This window comes from Phodopus roborovskii, unplaced genomic scaffold (assembly GCF_943737965.1).
Source record: "Phodopus roborovskii unplaced genomic scaffold, PHOROB, whole genome shotgun sequence".
In the NCBI taxonomy this organism is placed as follows: domain Eukaryota; kingdom Metazoa; phylum Chordata; class Mammalia; order Rodentia; family Cricetidae; genus Phodopus; species Phodopus roborovskii.
In genome coordinates, this window is record NW_026126516.1 from 11,351,266 (window position 1) to 11,372,525 (window position 21,260).

General features: G+C 51.0%; 1 protein-coding gene across 1 annotated transcript; it reads right to left on the reverse strand.

Moving 5' to 3' along the window:
- Positions 1-16,229: 16,229 nt before the first annotated feature.
- Positions 16,230-17,461, reverse strand: LOC127231048 (ras-related protein Rap-2a). Its single transcript, XM_051196417.1, has one exon. It carries the CDS (start codon positions 17,429-17,431, stop codon positions 16,829-16,831), a length of 603 nt encoding a protein of 200 aa, XP_051052374.1. The 5' UTR covers positions 17,432-17,461; the 3' UTR covers positions 16,230-16,828.
- Between the last annotated feature and the right edge of the window lie 3,799 nt (positions 17,462-21,260).

The following is a 21,260-nucleotide window of genomic DNA, read 5'->3' on the forward strand; positions in this document are numbered from 1 at the left end:
TGCCCTGTAGCTGGGGTTGTGGCGTTTTAGCCATCTGACACTGTGCTGAGAATCAAACGCAGGTTCTCTGCAAACGCAGTACCTACCCTCAGGTGCTGAACCAGCTCTTCGGCCCCCTGTGTTTCTATTTTAAAATCATCTTTTTCTGTGCTTAGTGCGGGGTAGTTGCTCTCTCTCTCTCTCTCTCTCTCTCTCTCTCTCTGTGTGTGTGTGTGTGTGTGTGTGTGTGTGTGTGTGTGAGACAGGGGACCTCACTATGTAGACAGATGTGCCTGCATCTGCCTCCTGGGTTAAATGGTGTTGCTTTTGGGTAGTTCCTAGTTGTGACAGCTAATCTTAGTTGTCAACTTGACTACTTCAGGAATCAACTAAACCCCAACCAGCTGGGCTTGCCTGGGAGGAGTCTTCTGGATTGGGACATCTGAGATGGAAAGACCCACATAAATGAGGGCCGCACCTTCTGGTGGCAGCTCACACACAAGGACACGCAAGGGGACACTTTTGCTTTTTGCTGCTTGTCCTCATTCTCACTGGCAAGTTCATCTACCTTGCTGCTGAGAGTTCCACCACTGGTACTAACTAGTGCCTACTTCTTTGGGATCGGATGAGATATGCAGCCTCACTAACCGAACAACGACAGGATTCTTGTGAAACAGCCATTGTTGGGCTAAGTCATTCATTTGTTCATTCTATCAGTTGTGTTCCTTTACATAAACCTGACTTCTACATGACTGCTGTGTGTTCAAGCTCAGCTCTTTTCTTCTGTAGGGCCTACTTGGCTGTTAATGCAGTCAGTTTAACAGTTTAACAGAATTAAAGTCATTTGTATCAAATATTGCTGTGAGGTGATCCCACCAGAAAACACGTGGCACTCTTAAACGAAAAGTCTACATTGCCAACCAGTAGCTGTGTGGGGAACTCGCCCAAATCGTGTAGCCACCAGCCACACCATACTTTGTGTTTTATACACAAAAGCCAGATCCTGGTTTACACACTTCAGTTAGCAAGAACAGTTAGCAAGAAGAGAAACTACAGAAGACAAAAAGCTCCGTTTATCCCATTTAGGGACTTTCCTGAACCCTGGAACTATGGGATAGATTTCTGATGGATGAGGTTCCTGTTCCCCTTTCTAGCAGGTATTGGGGCCTATGTCCTGGGTTCTAAGGTCAGAATAGTGCTGCCAACATGGTGTCAGTGGTGTTAAGGTCTCAGGGCCTGTGACAATACGATCCTTGTGATACAGGTGTTGTAAACCCAAACTGTGGCGACAGAGACTAATGATTGAGGCCTCCCCTGAGTGGTTAGCACAGCATGGATAGCTGGACAAAGGCTAGTTCACATGCCAGGTGGGATGGAGCAAGGCACTGGGTTGTTTGTTTCTGGAATTTTCCCTTATTACTTTTGAAAGTTGTTCACGAGCAACAGCCTGAAGATGGAGTAAGTGTGCATCAAGGCAGCCGTTTGCGTCCAGGTACCTGAGACGGAACGGCCAGCCTGGCTCGCCCACCTTCCTGATAACTATCTGAGTGAGTAGGATGTGAAGATCAAAGCTGCTGTGGAATTCATGAGCTCAGCGAGTTACCGGGTAGCGGTGAGGGTTAATGGGCCCAGCCTGGCAACTTGCATGCAGGACACGTGAAGGCTGACAGAGGCCTGGAACCAGGCAGGGGACATCATGCGTAACAAGAATGCGAGGACTCTGGGCCGCTGTAAAATGGCAGAACAAGGGAGAGAAAAGGAAGCTTTTAAATAATCTCTTTAGAAAAAGTCAAAAGATTGAGTTAAAACAATGCTTTGGGACAGCGAAAATCAATCTTTCTGGTGTAACCTTCCAGCAGATAGCCAAAGGTAGAGCCTGCCAACTCCACCACGCCCCAAACCCGAAACTGCCCCTCCAAAGACAGTGGTGCTGCAGCCTATGACAGTCCTATGACAGGAGTGTGGAGAATCCAGACCGTGATGTTGACAGAGACCAGTGATTGCGGCCTCTCCTGAGTGGTTAGCACAGGTTGTACATGCCTGTCATATATACAGCGTGGACCTACACAGGACAAAAGGTGGCTCATACAGCAGGCGGCATTGAGCCAGATGAAATAAGAGTACCAGTGGCAACCCTGTCTCTGTGAATGCATGGAAAGGACGAGTCCTAAGGATGATTTCAGTGCGCTGAGAACCGAGGACGGTTCTCCAGAGCCACCCTTCAGAGTGCCGCTCGCTCAGCAGGCCCTACGAGGTGTGGGTCAAGGATCAGAGGCCCACATCACTGAGGGCTTCAGACCGGAACCTCAAAGCAGTAACACGCTGACCTCTCGTTTCCCAGACATGAAAGGGCCCTGCCTTGTAGGTGGAAGCCAGGCTGAATAGGCAATCACAGAAAATTCTGGTTGGGCTACATTTGCATCCGATCTATGAGCTAAAGAAGCTCAGAAATACCAACACGGCCCCGCCCCTTTCGGCAGTAAGAATGGTGTCTGTGCAAGGTCATTTCTCTGGGCCTGTTTTTTCACTGCCAAACCTCAAAGACAGTGCACCTGTCAGTGGAGAGATCCAGCAGGGTCATGGCGATCCACGGAGGTCTGTCCATCGCAGTGAATGAGCCGTCTGTAAGGATGATGAGCAAGGTGGTCATCTGTAACATGATCAGCTCAAGTTGTGAAACCTTGGGGTTTGCAAAGGCACAGGCTACCTAGGAGGTTGGCGCTGGGAGGTCTGTGGGGACAGAGCCTAGGGACAAAGTGATCACTCTGGATGTCCACTTCCACTCTGGTTCAGGCCCCTGATCTTCCAAAAAGGGCTTCTCTCTCTGGGAGCTCCACATCTACACCAACAGGCCTTGGAGAAAGCCACTAGGCACAGGGAGGAAACCAACCCATGGGGGGCTGAATGGAAACCAACTGTGTGTAAACTTAAAAGGCTCACAAACTTGTAACACAGAAAGAATAAAGAGCAGGAGGGGCCACAGGGACATGCGTGGGGTCTTAGGTTTAACCTACTTAGTCTCGGTGATGACTTCTGCTCCCTCTTGGGACACCAGAGTCTCTGGGGCCTCAGTGTCTGTGTGGCCAAATGAGAAATGTCCCTTGTAGCTCATCTATATGAAGACTTGGCCACCACTTGGTACTGCTGTTTGGGGAGGTTATGGGACCAGGGGTATAGCATTACTGGAAGAAGTATTGTCACTGGGGGTGCAGCTTTAGGAGATTATAGCTTAGCTCCCCCCCCCCCCGCCACCACAGCCCTTTCTCTCTCTCCTTCCTGCCCCTGACTAGACCATGCCTGTCCTGTCCCACCACAATGCATTCTCTCCATCTTGGAGCCATATGCCAAAATAAACCTTCTTCTTTGTGTTACTTCTAGTCATGGCGCCTCGTCACCACATCAGAAAAGTGACACAATGTCCAAGATACAAGACGAAGTCGTTCAGATTGACAGTGTCTGTGGTGCCAGGAAGACACAGCCGTGCAGCCACAAGCAAGCCGAAGGACCTCCAAAATCCACGGGGACCTGTACTTAAAGCTGTATTCTTAACTATGTCTCTCTCTCTCTCTCTCTCTCTCTCTCTCTCTCTCTCACACACACACACACACACACACACACACACACACACACACACACACAGGCCTTAGGATGAACCGGAATGAACCAGAATTAGCAAGTTTATTAAGTGTTTACAGGCAGTCTGTAGGAAGGGGCAGCAGACAATCCGATACAGTGGGAGAGCCCATGGGTGTCTCACACTGAGCTTCAGCACCCTTACAACCACGATCCTCGCTAAGACGAGTTTCTCTAAGGATGTAATTTACAAGGGTAAAGATGAAACAAAGCCTGAAGGGGGGGTGGCACATGTTTGTGACCTCAACACTCCAGAACAGGAAAGAGGATAAGAAGTTCAAAGTCACCCTCCACCACCTAGTAAATTCAGTGTCTATCTCAAAATAAACAACAACAACAACACAGTTAAGAAAAACTAAATTAAATGTTAAGTTTAAAGGTTAATTCAAAACATGCGAGCTTGTTTACTTACTTTTCTTAGGGAATATACCTTTTCTGTATGTTGTTTTTGCAGGTGTGTGAGTGTGGGCTCATGTGTGACCCACTGTCCCTGTGGAGGTGAGGGCCACTGCTACCCTTCTGTCTTAGTGGCCTCTGCAGCTCAGATCCCCCAGGAGCAGGGCTACAGGCCGTGGTAAGCCTCCTGATGTGGAATCTGGGATCAAACTGTAAGCAAGCCTATAGGGCATTTCCTTAATTAGTGATTGATGGGGTAGGGCCCAGTTCATCGTGGGTGTTTGCCATCTCTTGACTGGCGGTCCTGGGTTCTATAAGAAAGCAGGCTGAGCAAGCCATGATGAGCAAGCCAGTGAGCAGCTCCCCTCTATGGCCTCTGGATTGGCTCCTGCCTCCAGGGTCCTGCCCTGTTTGAGTTCCTGTCCTGACTTTCCTTGATGACCAACAGTGATGAGGAAGTATAAGCAAATAAACCCTTTCCTTCCCAAGCTGCTTTTGGTTCAAGGTATTTAAGCACAGCAATAGTAACATTAACTAAGACAGGTGTCATCCTCAGAAATGCTATTTCCTTAAAAAGTTGTTTTTTCTATTTTTAATTTTTAAACTGTGTGTACGTGTGCAGAGTCCAAAAAGTTAAGACGAACACACTAGATGACCTAGAGCCAGGGTTCCAAGCAATTGTGAGCTGCCTGGTGTGGGTGCTGGGAATCGAACCTTGGTCCTTTATATGAGCAGTACACACACTCATAATCATTGAGCCACCTCGCCAGACCCTGTCTATGTCCTTTTGAAGACAAGGTCTATGATTGGCCTATAGCTCATTAATTAGGCTAGACAGGCTGGCCAACAAGCCCCAAGATGCCTCCAGTGTCTCTGGCTTCCCATCACCTCCCACTGGGATTGCACACCCACAACCAGCAGTTCTGCACAAATTGTAGGAATTGGATTCAGGACCATTTCCCCTCTGAAGTTTCTGGATTCTCAGTTACCAGGGAAGGTAAACTAGACCCCAGGCTGAGGACCTCTCTCCTGTGGACGATCTCTTGAGTTGCTAGACTTCCCATCCTATCTGACACTGTTAGGGAGCCTCAGAGCCCAGGAAGGAAGGGGACAGTGTGCTGGTGAAGCCAGTTACAGGAAGTCGGAACCAGCTTCTTTGGTTAACTGCTCCTGAAGTCTTGACAGAAAGAGGAAACAAGCTGTAGATAGAGTTTCAAGAACACTGGAAGCCTCAGGCCACACTGCCTCAGACAGCTAATGGTGTGACCAATTCCAGTCTGCCCACGTCTCCTGTTAAACACGGGGATTTCTGCTTATATGTGAAGCATCTGCTAAAGTAGACTGTTTTCGGGACTAGCTCCATTTGCAGTCTGTCCTGGAATGCAGGCAAGGACAGAGAGAAAAGCTGTGCTTCCCGAGTCCGAGGTCAGGTAAGCCAGTGGATTCGGCAGTGGGCTGAACTCCAACTTCCTGTAGCTGAGCCCAGGGTGAGCAGAAAGGGACCCATGCTCAGTGATGTTAGGGACAGTAGCCCTGGACTCCTTCTAGAAGCTGCCACAAGCTCTGTGTTCCCTTAGGAGGAGTGGCCCCCAGCTGCACACGTACACACACACACACACACACACACACACACACACACACACACGCACACACACACACGCACGCACCGCCCTGGCAATCAACTCCCCATTGTTCCTTGGTGTGAGGTACAGAAAGTACACTCAATCACCCTCATTCCTGCTCTCCTCCAGAGCGCTCTCAGTAACTCTCGATCCCACGAGGGCATATTAACTCATCCTCTTTTGTAACAGACAAAGACTCAAAGAAGAAACAGAAATGGATGCTGGGTATCACCTGGGTGACTAAAGGACACAGATCAATGGCAGCTCCTGTCTTATTCGTGGGAACAGTCAGGCTCCCGGGTTCACAGAAGGGGCTAGGAAAACCACCTTGCTGCGGCCAGTCTGAGATGTGTAGGCACATTCCCTTGACTCAATCTGGTTTTGTATTAGTAATTGGTAACAGGACCGGCTAAAGACTCCTGGGCGGGGGTGGAGTATGTTACAGTCTGGTGTGGTGATACATGTCTGTGAACCCAGCACTTGGGAAGCTCGCCATTTGGGAGGACGGCCAAGAACTTATTCTTGGCCTGTACAATTGGAACGTGAAGGTTCTTACCCAAGAAAAATAAAAACAGGGCTGGGGAAGCTAGCTAACAGGGTGAGCACCAGGTTCAGAGAAGAGGCCAGCCCCATAGGAAGGCGGAGGCCCTGGAGGGGATGCAGTTGTTAACAGCACTTGCTGCTCTTCCAGAGTTCAGTTCCCAGCACCCACACTAGGTGGCCACAACCACCTGTACCTCCCTTCCAGGCTCTGAAGCCTTTGCAGGCATCAGCACATGTGTGAGAAATGGTTTGTTTGTTTGTTTGTTGTATTAGGATTATCTAAACTCGGGCCTCCCCTTAACCCTTCACAGGATTAGTCAACTGATTGTGAAGTTCAGCTCCCACCAAGGGGACAAAGGACAGAGGCCACCCCGGTCGTTGGTGCTGCTAGGCTGTGCTTTTTAATAAAAAGAAATCGCCTTGCCAACTTACCTACACGTGTCCCTTTGTGTGACACTGAAATTGAAATTCTTTTCCAACAACACACATGTGCACGCGTGTCCACCTCCCACATATGTGCATAGATACACAAGAGCACCAAAAACAGTATAAAAGGCATGCTCTAAATTTTCCATGTAATAATGTTCACACCCAGGGCAGGACTAGGGCCACCACAGCCTGGGACCAAGGGAAACCCTTGCCTGCTGTATGAATAAGTCGTTTCCTAACTAACACAGCTGTTCATTTGCTGCTTATATTACGTGCACGGCATCCCTCACACTCTAAGAATGGATCTGAGTGGTAGTGTCAGAGACTGATGGCTCTTAAGCATCTGCTGCCTGTCCCTACACAGCAAAAGTTGGCTGACGACTGAGGTTTAAACATGGAAAAAAAACAGGTTTGTGTCCCGCAACAAAGGATCGGGTAAGGACAAGTAGACAGTGGTAAAGGCAGGGGCAATTTATTAAGGAAAGAACACCTCCAAGCGGGGAGTGGACCAGAGCTGGGAGAAAGGGGGGGGTGGGGTGGGTGCAGTGGCCCTCTGCTGGAAAAAGGCGACCTTGATGGCTCGTTTGCACATCACACACTTTGTCTGGCAGCGACCCCTGTGGTGGCAGTTCGGGTCACCTCTCTTTTCATTGGCTTCTTTCTTATGCTAACCCTAACCCCCCCAAACTCCCTCCCACACAATTCTCCGGCTTCACGGGCACGTGAGTGACAGTTTCCAGCACTCACAGGGCTGCCCTGAGTCTCCGTGCACTGCCCACAGCAGTGGCTTTAAATCGGAAATAAGAACTCCCCCGTGAGCCCCGAGAGGAGCCAGCCTTCCACACTGGAGACCTCGGGGAGGGGCGGGGCCTCCCTGAAAGTAGAATTGCTCCTGTCCCATCGCCTCCAGGAACTCGGCAAACCTGGAGTTTGTTTGTTTGTTTGTTTTGTTTTTAGGAGGGGGACGAACAAACCTCAGACATTCTGTGGTGAGAGCGGAATAAGAGCAGAAGCAGAAGTTCCCCGTCTCAGGGGCAGGCAGTTTCCGTCTGTCCCTCCACCTCACAGCACGGCTTCCTCTCACCGGCTGCCTCCTCCTTGAGCTTCTGAGAGCTCCAGCTTGCCTGCACTCCCTTCTGCTTCTTTTCCCTCTCAGAGTCCGCTGAGCCTGTCCTGGAGCTTCCCCTGAGTATGCTTTTACATTCTTTCATCTGGGAGAAACTAAGAATCTACAAAAGGGGCCGTGTGTTCTCCAGTGACAGGTTCGTGACTGTCGTCGTCACTGTAATCATCTGTGACCAGATACCAGCTCAAACCCGAATACAGTAAGCGTCGTTGTCCCAGCTATAACCGCCCTAAAATGATGTGGCCATGTGTTTGAAACTACCTTTTGCTTGTAGTCATTAAGAACCTGGAAAGAGTGGTGGCGCACACCTTTAATCTCGGCACTGGAGACAGGAGCAGGTGGATCTCTGCGAGTTCAAGACCAGCCTGGTCTACAGAGCAAGTTCAAGACAACTAGGACTACATAGAGAGACTACATGGAAGGAAAAAAAAAACACAAAACAAAACAAAAAACCAAAGCAAAACACAACAAAAAAATATGTTTGATGGTGTACCGATTTTATTAACCATGCTCTATATTTACAACAATTAAGTATTTGCGAGTATTAAGAATTACCTATTTGTGGGGCAGTGGGGGCACTGGTCTTTAATCCTAGAACTCAGGAGGCAGAGGCAGGTGGATCTCTGGGAACTGGAGGCCAGCCTGGTCTACAGAGTGAATTCCAGGACAGGCTCCAACGCTATAGAGAAACGCTGACTCGGAAGAAAAAAAGAAATTACCTATTTAGTGTGTCTTAAAGAAAGCAAAAACAGCCTCCACCCGGGAGTGACTTCTTTGCAGACTTCATGTCCTGTTCACACTTTGAGAGTTTCGTTCCCCTTGGGAGGTCCCCAGGGTTTGGTTTCCCAGGGTACAGAAATGCCACGCTGCGCTTGTTCTGAGAGCTACATTTAATGTCTGCACTGGGCAGTCACTGATGAATCAACTTGCAAGGAGATTTTACAAGGCTTCCCATACAGCAAAGCTTATTTGCAGCCCTGAGCTGCGGCAGCCAACATGCCCCAAAGGTCTAAATATAGCTCTGGTTAGCCCAGGAATGCTGGAGAAGGGCCCCAGCCCTGCAGTGTAGCTGGGCATCCTGACCCAGGAACTGTTCCTATAGCCTTTTGCTTTTAGTTTTCACAGACATCAGAGTCAGAAAATTCAGCATGAAGAGATTCCACAGTTGTGTTACACATACTATTATAAAGCTGATTTAGCTAGGGTTATTCCAGGCTGCCAACAATTATCTTTAACTTTTATCTTTCTTGAGGCTAGCCTTGAGCTCGTGAACTTACTATGTAGCCAAGGATAACCTTAACTTTTCGAGCTTTCTGCCTCCAGCTCCCAAGGGCTAGGGTTACAGCCTGCACCAACAAACACAGTTCATTCAGAGCTGTGTCTCAAACCCGGGGCTCTGAGCGTGCTAGGCAAGCCCTCTACCAACTGAGCTGCAACCCAGGCCTTCAAAGACTGATGCGGTACCCAGAGAAGTGAGGGGAGGATGAAATTCTCTCACTGTGTAGCCAGTGCTGACATGTGTGACTCCTTGGTGGGAAGTTGTCATGGCAGGAGCAGTAATTGTCCCCGTTGGGACGAGTGTTTATTCTGTGTATAGATTTGTCCTCCTGCCTTTGATGCTTCTGCCTTCATCAGCATCCACAGACTCATCCCTGCCCCAGGAACCTTCATGGTGCTGATCCAGGAGGTAAGATGTTAGGGAAGTGAAAGGAGGCAAATTCTCAAGGATGCGGTGTATTAGGCTCACATCACCGGAGGGTGCAGCTCTTCATGGGAGGGTGTGACCCAGGGGTCTGAGGATGCTCACTCACGTCTGCGTGGATGACGAGACAGGTGGGTTCTTGGCTCCTTTGCCCGATTTTATTCTTTTTGCTCCAGCCCCATGAGATGGTGCCACTCACTTCAAAGTGGGTCTTGCTGCCATGGACAATGCCCAAGTGTCTGCCGCACTAATGTCCAAGGCCTTTCTTATCACAATCCAAATGAACTATTGCAGAGAGCTTAGAGCTCTCTAAACACTGAACTTTGGCCAAGCAATCTCATCTGTGTGCTGCTGTGTAATTAAAGAGCAGGTTGGGCCCCTAAACTGATGACAGGGAAAATACAGTCAGCTGTGCCTTCCTGGGTCAAAACTAACAAAAGCTACACGTGGAACCGGTACATTCATTTGGCTGTCATCCTGACCGCTGAGCTGAAGCACAGTCACAGAACACGGGGTCAAGCACACTGGCCTCGACTAGAACAGAAGAAGCAGGCGCTGAAGGCCAGGCCCGGTGCCACATGCCTTTATCCTCAGCACTTAGGAAACACAGGTGGGTCTCTATGAGTTTGAGACCAGCCTGGTGCACACAGGAGAGCCAGGGCTACATAGAGAAACCCTGTCTCAAAAGTTGGAGTTCTTGCTGCTCTTCAGAGAACAGGACGGGCATCACTGTGCCTATAGCTCCCGCTCCAGTGAATCCGATGCCCTCTTCTGGTCGCCACCAGAAACTGCACACACACACACACACACACACACACACACACACACACACACACACACTAAATCTTTAAAGACCCACTAGACAAAATTGAACACAACCTCATGATAAATACATTCAACAAACAGGGCTAGAAGGAAAATACTTTGACATAACAAAGGCCGTATAGGAAAAGTTAATTGTGAATACATTACTCAGTGATAAAGACTGGAGGCTGGGCGTGGTGGTGCACTGGAGAGGGCGTGGTCCGCACTGGGGTGGGCGTGGTGGCGCACTGGGGTGGGCGTGGTCCGCACTGGGGTGGGCGTGGTGGCGCACTGGGGGCTGGACACAGTGGTACACACCTTTAATTACAGAACCTGGGAGGCCACTCTGATTCAGGCCAGCCTGGTCTACACAGTGCCTCAAAAAAAAAAAAAAAAAAAAAAAAAAAAAAGAGGAAGAAAGGAAGAAAGAAGGAAGAAAGGAAGAAAGAAGGAAGAACGGAAGGAAGAAACTGCTGAAAGGCCGGGCCGTCCTTAGCTGGCCTGGGGAAGCAGGCAGGCTTGGTTCTCACGCCAGGGCTCACGTTACGCCAGGCAGAATGCATTTTTCCTGTCCACCTCAATAGACAAAGACTCCATGTGGCTGGCTCATGGCAGCTCGACCACCCCACCCCCTTGCACAGCCAGAACTTCACTCCTGGTTTGGGGAAGGGCTTTGGAGGTGTGTCTAACCTCAGGGTTCCCCTGTTCCCTTGTCACAGTAAAAGAAGTGAGGTCCACCCTCATGCCCATGGGACCCAATCCCTAGGGCCCGCCCAGGGGCGTCGGTGGGGTGGGGGGTTAGGGGAGCACCACCACCATTTGCACTCAGCCCCCACACGCTCTTCACATACAGAATGAGCGTGCTGCTCGCACGAGAGAAGCCCTGTCTCTTCAGCTGAACTCACTCTTGTCCCCTTCTGTGGTGGAGAGAGAGGCAACGAACGTCACTGCAGCCATTCCTGAGCTATGATATCAACTTCTGGACAATATTATCACTCCAGAAGCCCAGGCAGAGCCGACTGAATGTGCCGTGGCCTGGAAACAAAACTGTAAGCTGAGTGTGCATGGTTCCCCACGCATGTGTCCGGTGCAGGGTCCTGTAGTCTGCAGACCCATGGAACTCTGAGATGGCTTATCTGGCTCTTCCTTCCTCTACCTCTACACAGCGGCTAGACTGGAGCAGCAAGTTCTCAGTCACACAAAAGATCATGCCTGTCGCCAAGCCTGCCCGGGTTCATCCCCGGTTCTCTTGTGGTAGAAAGAGAGAGCCAACTCCTACAAGTTGTCCTCTGACCTCCACATGCATACCATGACAAATACATATACAAATGCATGCAAAAACTAAATAGGGAGGGTGAGGTGTGGCAGAGCCAATTGCACTGGCTGCTCTTGCCTAAGACCCAAGTTTGATTCCCAGCCTCCTCCTGGTGGCTCATAGTCCTAGGTGATCTGATGCCTCCTTCTGGTCCCCAAGAGCAATGCACTCAGTGCTCAGTCACACAAGCAGGCAAAACATCTGTACACATAAAAGACATTAACCTTTAAAAATATACATGTTAAGGGATATTTTTTAAATGTAACAGTCCTTCGAGATCACTGACTCAGGTCTGACAAATGGGGGACAAAAAGGTGTGACTGGGACGGTATATGAGGTCACTGGCAGTGGTCCAAGATCTAACACTAATGCACAGACTGACTCAGTGGAGCCCATTCTATGTGGAGAGACACCTTGTCCGGCCTAGACACAGGGGTGAGGGGGGTGGAGAGGGGCCTTGGTCCCGCCTCAATGAAATGATGGGACAGAATTAGTAGACTTCCTAGGGGAGGCCCTACCCTCTTGGAGGAGCAGAGGGGAGGGGTGTGGAGGGAGCAGAGGGGGAACTGGGATTGGAATGTAAAAAATAAATTAATCAAAAATGTAACGGTCCTTTTGAGAGCCAGCACACACAATCAATAGGGCCGGTAGGAAGCCGGGGGACACCAGACCCCAACACACCTACAGAAGACAAAGGAGAGGAAGGCTATTCTCAAAGAGTTTTAGGAGTGGCTTCTCTTTAATGGGTTGGCCCCAAAGCACAGAGGCCCACGAAGATTCTTGGAGAATCCTGTCAGCATGGAGCTCGCCAGTGTCGACTAAAGAAAGGGCGTAGTTAGAGTGAGACTCCAGGCCGCCAGAGTCATACTAGAAGCGTGTGCCAGCTACACATGCGGAGGTCAGTGGGATAACTTGAAGAATCTGTCCTTTCTGTGTAGCGTCCTTGTGGGGACGTCCTTCCGTGTGCTGTGACTATATATCGGTTGATGAACAAAGCTGTTTCAGCCATTGGACAGGCAGAATTTGGCTCGGCGGGAATTCCGAACAGAGAGGCAGGAAGAAGAAAGACAGATGGCTGATGCCATGTAGCAGCCGGAGAGTGAAGAGACCCGGGCATCACTGATGAGCCAAGGCTACATGGAGTGCACAGACTAATAGAAACGGGTTACCAACTAAGAAGCCTAAGCCAATGGCCAATAAATATATATTAAGCCTCCGAGGGGTTATTTCATTAAGCAGCTTCGGGACCTGATGAGAGCAGATCCTGACAGAGCGGGACCTGACAGAGAAAATCTCCTTTTACAGTCTTCTTATTTCTCTCTTTCTTCACAGCAAAATAAAACCAAGCAGCCACTTCAGCCGTCTGCTGGGAAACCTTGCCAGGCCATGGGCTGCAGCTGGCCACTTTCTGCTTACCATTGGGTAGCCACAGGGCTAAGCTATGCGTTATTCTGCAACTCCCAGTAACAATCCATCCACTTCCTTCTGAACCGTCTCCCACACCCAGTGTCCCGAAGTCCCTCTGTCTCATGGTGGCCAGTCACGGAGCTTTTACGTTTGGCTACCACACTCCTCAGAGTGCCGAGTGCCTACATTTTAGAGGTTTGCACTCGGCACCCTGTCTAGCCGCATCGCTATGTTGGGTATCTAGTGATGCGAAAGGGAAAAACAAACAAACAAACAAAAGCAAAACTGCCTCAAGCTCAGGGCTAGGAACAGCCAAGTGTGGGTTCTCTGTGTTCTGGGGGTTGGAAGCCTGGACTACTGAGCTGGGTCCTCTGTGCTGCTTCTCATCGAATTCATTTTGTGTGTCTGGGCTGTCATCGGGACACTATCATCTTCACGTTCCCCTGGGAAGGGCCCGCTTCCAGCCTAGCCTGAGAGGCTGCTGCTGGCTGAAGACATCAGTTTCTTGCTGTGTCCACAGGGCCTGGTACTGCATATATGTGTAGCACGAATAATAAAAGTTGCAGAGACATACATTGAGGTTCGAGCTTCAAGCTGAAGATCGGAAAAGCAAAGCAGCCGGCCACCAGCTCTTTCCTCTAGGGCAGGCTGAAAGGGTCGATCCACTGAACCCCAGACTGCAATCGAGACTGCACTGCCCTCTTCAGCACGGCTGGAGACCAAATGCTCTGAGACTCACCTCTTGTATACCTCTCAAACCCTGGGATTAAAGGCACAGGATCCCAAGAGCTGAGATCTCCTCTGTGCAAGCTGTTTCTCCTTTAGACTGAATCAATTTCTCCTAACTCAGTGTGGCCTTGAACTAACCAACAGTGATCCATCTCCCTCTGTCTCCTGAGTCCCAGGATTAAAGGTGTGTACCACCACTGCCCAGCTTCTATAGCTAACTAGTGTGGCTGGCTTTGCATTCTGATACTTCAGCCAATCTTTATTAAATCATAAATGACATATCACCACACCTGTGTGTCTTTCAAGGAGGCAAGTGTGGCAGAGGTTGACCCCTTTGTGATGTGATTTTGAAAGTGGCATTCCCATCGCTCAGGTCACACTATGCTTCTGAAATAAAGAGCCCTAATAGGGCAGAGCAGCTTTGAGGGCTGAGGTCACCACTGGGAATAAACACTGGGAAGTGGGTGTCACTAGGGTATCTCAGAAACCTCTCGGCCACAAGACGACATCGAGACCCCCGTGTTACTATGAGGTAGTTGCCCAGGCAGGCTATGCATTGTAAGACTGGAGAGAGAGAGTGTGTATTTCTCAGTAGAGGAGTGATGTCATTTTAAGCCCTGGAAAGAATTGTCTACACCACAGTAGCCCCTAATCACACACAGAGAAATCGAAGTGTGCTGTCCAGAAACAGCTCTGCCTGAGCCCGGGGAGGGGCTGGGACACTCTCTGCCCCCTCTTGCCTCTCTCCACTCCTCAGTTTGACATCTGGCCACTTAGTTGCACAGGGCAAGGCCACAGGGTCAAGACCTTGGAAGGTCATCTCACACCAGCCTGAGATGCCTGGCCTGGAAACTGTGCCTGCAAGGGCGGAGCACCCTGGCAGTCCCTTGCAAATCCACTCTGGGGTCATTTAGGCCCCCTGCCACCAAAGGGACAGAGGCAACTTATGTCTGACTTACAGATGTTAAAAATATATGAAGGAAAATCCTGTGTGTATGTCTTTTAACTGTGTGTGTGTATAATCATATATGTGTGTGTATTTATTTGTGTGTGTGTGTGTGTGTGTGTGTGTGTGTGTGTGTCCCAGAAAGCTGCTTCCTCCTTGCTCCTGAGCATACTCCTGAGGGTGGAGGAGTTGGCCTCACATTCTGCTCCTTCATTCGGATCCACCAGCCAGGAAGAGCCCTGGACTCTTGACTGGAAACTTGGATCTGACTGGGGGTATCTGAGGTCATCCCAGAAGTCCAAAGGCAGAAATGGCTGGCTGGGAACACTTCCGTGGATCAAGGCCTGATATTTATAAGGACTGGGACCCAGGAACATACAAGCAATTTTTGAAGGCCTGAGCACTAGCTGATGGAGAGCTGCAAGTGTACACCCGGCTTCCAGTTCTGGGGCCAATCCCCCAGACTGCCTTCTCTGTGGAGTCCCTATCCAGAGCATGGAGGGTCTTTATATTCCCTCTGCTACCCAAGCAGGGCTGGCTTTCATACAATGCTGAGGCAGAGAAGTACTCCCCTGTTCCCACATGCTCCTCCTCTTCTCCAAACAGGGCCTTAGAGAGATGGTTGAGGTCTGGCAGGAGGGCCAGCAAGGGATGTGTGTGTGTGTGTGTGCGCGTGCAAGCATGAATGTGTATGTGTGCACATGCGTGTGTGCATGTGTGCAAGCATGCATGTGTGTGTGTGCATGTGTGTATACGCGTGCATGCAATGGGTTCTAAGGTTTGTAAAGGGAATACCCTGAGCCAACCTGTCTCAGGAGGGGAGAGGGGGGAAGACAGGACAGCCTAGCCATCCCCCTCTCTCGGTGAAGCTGGAGATGGGTTCTGAAACATGGTCTTTACATTAAGGAAAAGTATCACATGTCATATAAATAAAAGTGAGCCCATCCTGTCACATGACTGTTCAACCAACTTTCCTTAACAATGTTAACTCTTTCAGGTCACAGGAAGGCTAGAACTTCCTGGTTTGTTTCAGGTTTCTTACATGGGAGAGGCCCCTAAATTTAAAACTATGTTGCAGCTTAGGAACTCCTTGTCACATGAACATTTCAAAGGTCAGTTTTAAACACCCAACACTACTAAACAGCTGCATTTTTAAGTGCTCCTGTTACCAGGTGGTGGTATACACCTTTAACCCTAGCACTAGGGAGGCAGAGGCAGGTAGATCTCTGTGAGTTCAAGACCAGCCTGGTCTACAGAGCGAGTTCCAGGACAGCCAGAGATGTTACACAGAGAAACCCTGTCTCAAAGAAGGGCCTGAGGACCTGAGTTCAAATCCCAGCCTCTACTGTAATTCCAGTACTCCTTTCACAAGATATGCCGAGGAGACAGAAAAACCCAGAAGTCAGTGCACAACAACAACAACAACAAAGACATCCTGTCTCAAACAAGGGAGAATGGGAGGGCCAAAGCCTGGCTGTCCCCTAACACAGATGTGTCCAAACACATGTACTAGCATCACACACACAATAGAAATAAAACGTGAAAGATAAAGCTTTGGGAATGATATATAGGTTACATATAAGTTACATAGACACATGTTAAAATTACCAACTTCTAATTTTATTTCCAACGCGGGGATGTAGAAAGCAACTGTCAATTACAAGGTAGGGCTGAGCTATCTCTGTGTGTGTGCACAGTTGTCCCCGTAGAGTATCCCCTTTCAAACCAACCCAGCATAAGTCACAACTATATTTAGGAATTCGTGTTGAGGAAAATCTTACTGTTGGATTCAAAGCTGTTAAAAGGAAGGAGAAAACCCTCCTGAAACTGAAGAAAACTTGTCTTTAGTGCAGATTCCCCAACCAATCCAAAGCTCACAAGTTGCTATTCACAAAAATTAGACGGGGGTGGGATGGGGTGGGGGGTAGGGAAGTCCAGAAACAAGCTGATGGAAGAAACAGGGCTGTAAAGTCTCTTCACAGAAAAAAGAAAAAAAAAATGCAATTTTTGGTTTCTTCTTATAGCACAGTTGGAGGTCAACGGGCAGGGCGGGTGGCTTGCAAAGTTTTTTTTGCCAGACACTGAAGACAGACACGTAGGCAGACTGCAGCACCGTTTGGGGTGATCCTATAGAAGCAGCCACTTGTTTACGGTTCGCCAACTTTCTGGGAGAAGGCGCTGAACGGGCCGCGCCGCGCTAGCCAATGAACCTCTCTGCAGGCCACGTCTCCAGGGCGTTGGCGGGGATGCGGGGAGCCTCCTGCGCCGGCGGCGCCAGGGCCTCGATCTCGCGCACCACCTGCGTGAACACGCGGTCCACCAGCATCTTGCTCTTGGCCGTGACCTCCAGGAACGGGCACCGCCACTCTCGGGCCAGCGCGCGGCCCTGAGCCGTCAGTACCTGGCGCTCGGCGTCCAGGTCGGCCTTGGTGCCCACCAACACCAGCGGGACGGCGCGCGAGCCCCGCAGCCGGCCCATGCGCTCGCGCAGCGGCCGCACGGCCTGGAACGAGGCCTCGTTGCACACGCTGTAGAGCACCACGAAGCCGTCGCTGTTCCTGATGTACAGGTCCTTGAGGGTGACCAGGTGCTCGGCGCCCACGGTGTCCACGATCTCCAGCAGCGCGGGAGCCCGGTTCACCTCGATCACCTTGCTGAACAGCTCCTCCACCGACGGCTCGCAGCGCTCGGGGAAGCGGCCGCACGCGAACTGCGTGGCCAGAGCCGTCTTGCCCACCGCCACGCTGCCCAGCAGCACTACCCGGTAGCCCTTGGCGGGCCGCAGCACCAGACCCTCCATGGCCGGGACGAGGGCACTCGGGAATGGCGCTGGGAGGCGGCGCGGGGAGGGCGCGAGGGCGGGGCGCGAGGCCGAGGGCGCGCGCGCGTCCCCGGGGCGCCCGGCAGGGGACACCCCCCCCCGCCGCCCTGCCGCCGCCGGGGGTCACGGGCTCAGCCCCGGCCTCGCGCGCTGCTCCCGCCTCCACCACCCCGCGCTGCGCCCCGGGCTGCGGCCGGCCCCGCCAGCCCCGTCTCCCTCCCGGCCGCCTCTCTCCCCTGGCTCCCCGGGAGCTTCCCGGCCCTGCTCGGCTTCCCTCCCTCTCCCTGCCCGAAGACCAGCCGGGGCCCCTCAGTCAGTCCTAGGCCGGCTCTGAGGATGAGGGAGCCCCTCGGTAGACAGACCAGAACGTAACCCGATCCCTTCCTGGCCAACCCAGGAAAGTCAGGGATTTCCGCAGCATTCCAGAGGCAGACGTGCCCATTCAAGGTCACCCTGCTCAATACCGCTGGCCCCGCCAGCTCGGCAAGACCCCGACCTCAAGGGCAGAGGGAGGAGAAGCCTGCCAGAGAGGGTCTCAGCATTCTCCTGGACGCTGTGATCGCTCTCCCTGGTCCCTTCTCCCCGAACTCTGTACAATGTAAACCACACAACCTCACCCACCGAGGTTTCCCATCCTGGTGAAGACTCCTCGCCTAGGCCTAAGACTGCAGTGACCTGGTAACTTGTCATCCATACAACCGTGCCCCTTTGGGGGAATGAGAATTCACCCAAGAGCAAGTAGAACCTGGGTACAAAGCCCACGGCCACCTCCTCAGATCCCCTCTTGCCCTGGCCACTCACTCACTGGCTGCTGAGGAGAAAGGCTGGGCCTCAGTTCTGGCATATTGTTTCCCTGAAGGAATTCCCTTCTGCCTCCTGCAGAAACAGCTGCCTTGGCGGCCTGCACAGCTCTAGCAAAGCTGAAGTGACCCGCCAGAGGAATGTGCTTTTCTATAAGTCAGAAGCATTCTCAACATACAGTGATTTGCAAAAAGAGAGGTCTTCCCAGGCACTGTGGAACAGCAAGTGAGCAAAAGTAGAAACTAACGAAAAAATAAGTAACCAAGCATTCACGCCCTATCCATCTAGGGTCGGCAGCTCCCTGCAGGTGACTTCTGAAGGAACACGGAGCAATGCACAGCCTCAGATGTCACAAAACAGGCAAGGAAACCCCAGCCAGCACGATCACACCCCAAATCTGTGATGCTGGCATTATCTAGCACAAAATAACAAAACGACGTTTTTGTCTGAAGAAATAAAAGCAGTAACAGGAATCCATAGGAGACTAATTTGAGAAAGATTCTATCAAGGACACTGAAAGTGAAAATTCAAGTTTTTGTTTTAGTATGTAAACTGACGGGCATAACACCATGACATCTGTCTGGGGCTCTTTGCCTAGAAGGGGTCTGGAAGCTGGCGTTTAGGGGGCTTGGAGCATGTTTCCAACATTTGCAGGGTTCATCGCTATAGCCAAAGAAGCATCCACCACGAGTTACCCACAGTCCCCAACCACCCTGGAGCATCACAACCATCATCTTCATCCCAGCACCAGTGGCCACTCACTAAGGTCTCTCAAGATGGCAGCCACCCGCTTCCTGTGCCTCTCAGTGGGATGTACGTTCTTACACATGACCTGTGGTCTTAGGAGATGCTTCAGTAGATAGTGTGTGGAAGGTTAACAGAAGGCAGGGGGACCCCATGCCTGCATCCGTGGGGAAACTGTCATCCATGCTGGCGTGGCTCCTTTAGGGTCGCCCACCCTCACCTGGGCTCTGTGAACCAACCAAAGGAACATACTGGTTCCCCAAGTTGGACTTCGGTGGAATCCTTTAGTTTGTTGTTAGCGTCCTATAGGGAAGGGGTAGACAGTTTATGTCTCTCCTGGCAGACTTCCTGAAACACAACTGTAACTAAAATGTATAAGTAGACATGTGAAACAAATTTTCATTTGAACTTCACCTGGTTCACAAGAGAGTCCGAGCCCTGGAGATTTCTAAGGGCAGTGAACAGAGCCTTGTATCAAACGCAACTCTCCCTTCATGCATACTTGAGCTTGCATTCATGTGTTGACTGGCTGGGGAGGGGCTGGTTGCTCGAGGGACCATCTGTGAGTAGGTTGGGCATCCCAGCCCCATGTTGAGGCTCAGGGTGGTTAAAAGGATAGGGACCGAGCCATGTCAGTGGCCACTGACTTTTTAATCAAGGCTATGTAATAGGTCCTTCATAAAAAATCTTATCCAAAGGAATTTGGAGAACTTCTGGGCTGTTGTAGGGAAGGCAGGACACCCCGACATCTGTGCGTAGGACTGAATCCCCTGCAATAAGGCCCCTCCCAGACCTCACCCTCTGCATGAGTCTCCTGTATCACAAGCATGTAAGCACATGGAGAGTTCAGCCCTGAGCTCCACGGGCCTTGAGACTGTGTCTGTGGGTGTGGGGAGCTCGGGCTTGTCACTGGTTCTGTACTGGAGGCAATGCTGTGGGGCTGGGTCCCCAGCTTATGAGCTCAGCACTTTCGGGCCCAGTGTCAGAATTAAATAGCAACCCTCGCTTCACAGCGTGTGGGGCTGGCGTGGAAACACCCACCTTTGCCGTCGGAAGTGGTGGGAGCAGCAGTTTTTCTTTAACAGGTTATGAAGTTGCTGAGTAACCCTGAGGAGGTAAAACATCACTTGAAGTTATGGATAATGCCGGAGCAGGCTTCTGTCAGCAGCTGCCTCATACTGGGGGGACGGAAGAGCCTCGCCGCAGCAGGAAGGCTTTCATGCAGTCACAGAATGTCAGGGTTTGTTGTTTGTGGGGCTTTGAAAACCACTGATGAAAGCCAGCCAGCTGCATGCACCATAGCACTACTGTTGCGGAGGTCACTTTTCACTTCTTGCTCATGACACGGAACTGTGACCCCCACCATAAACACACAGAACACACAGGCTTCACCCTGAAGCCCCATCTTCATCCACCCGGTGCTCCACCGCACTGCAGAAAAGACCAAGTCTCACCCCCAGATCCTGCACTCAACATCAGCAAAGCAGACTTCACAGTGCAGCTGAGAGGCAGCGGTTGGCTGTCCCTGGAGCCCTGCCCTGCCCTGCCCTTCTATCTGGAGCTTCTGCGTCTTCTAATCAGGGTTCCCTCAATCCACAGCATGGACATGTGCTGGGCGCAAGTCATTGGTGTTTAGAGGTGGGTTCAGGGATCAGGAATGGGGACTCTGGACAAGTCAGGGGCGTGGCACAGAGATCCAATGCGAGTATGCGTGCTGAGTTGGGCACTGAGGTAAAATTGTTCACCGAACACTCGGAAAAAGAGCACCGGCAGCAGCCACACACAGTCTACACTGGTAAAAGGGGATGTAGAATGTCTGGACAGTGGCTGCAATGTCCAAACCGCACCCGCACAGCTGGCTGGCCCCTGCAGCCATGACCAGGGCCCACGAGTGTATGTATAAGTGAATAAAATGGCTGAGAAGGTGCTTATGGTTTGAAAACACCCCATCATTTGGGGATATGCAGAAACCCGAAACAATGATGAGTACTGTGATGGCCAATCTCATTTGTCAATCTGATGAGACCTAGAAACACCTGGCCTCTAGCATGGTTGTAGATGCCATGGGCTGGACTCGGGGACTGTATAAAAGGAGAAAGGGGCACCCTCTCTGCTTCCTGATGGAAGATGTGAGGGGACCTGCTTCTCCAAGCTCCTGCTGCTGTGACAGTCTATAACTCTCTGACACTGTGAATCAAATAAGCCTCTTGTCCCTTACCGCGCTTTTGTAAGGGCACTTCACGGTAACAGAAGTAATTGAGAC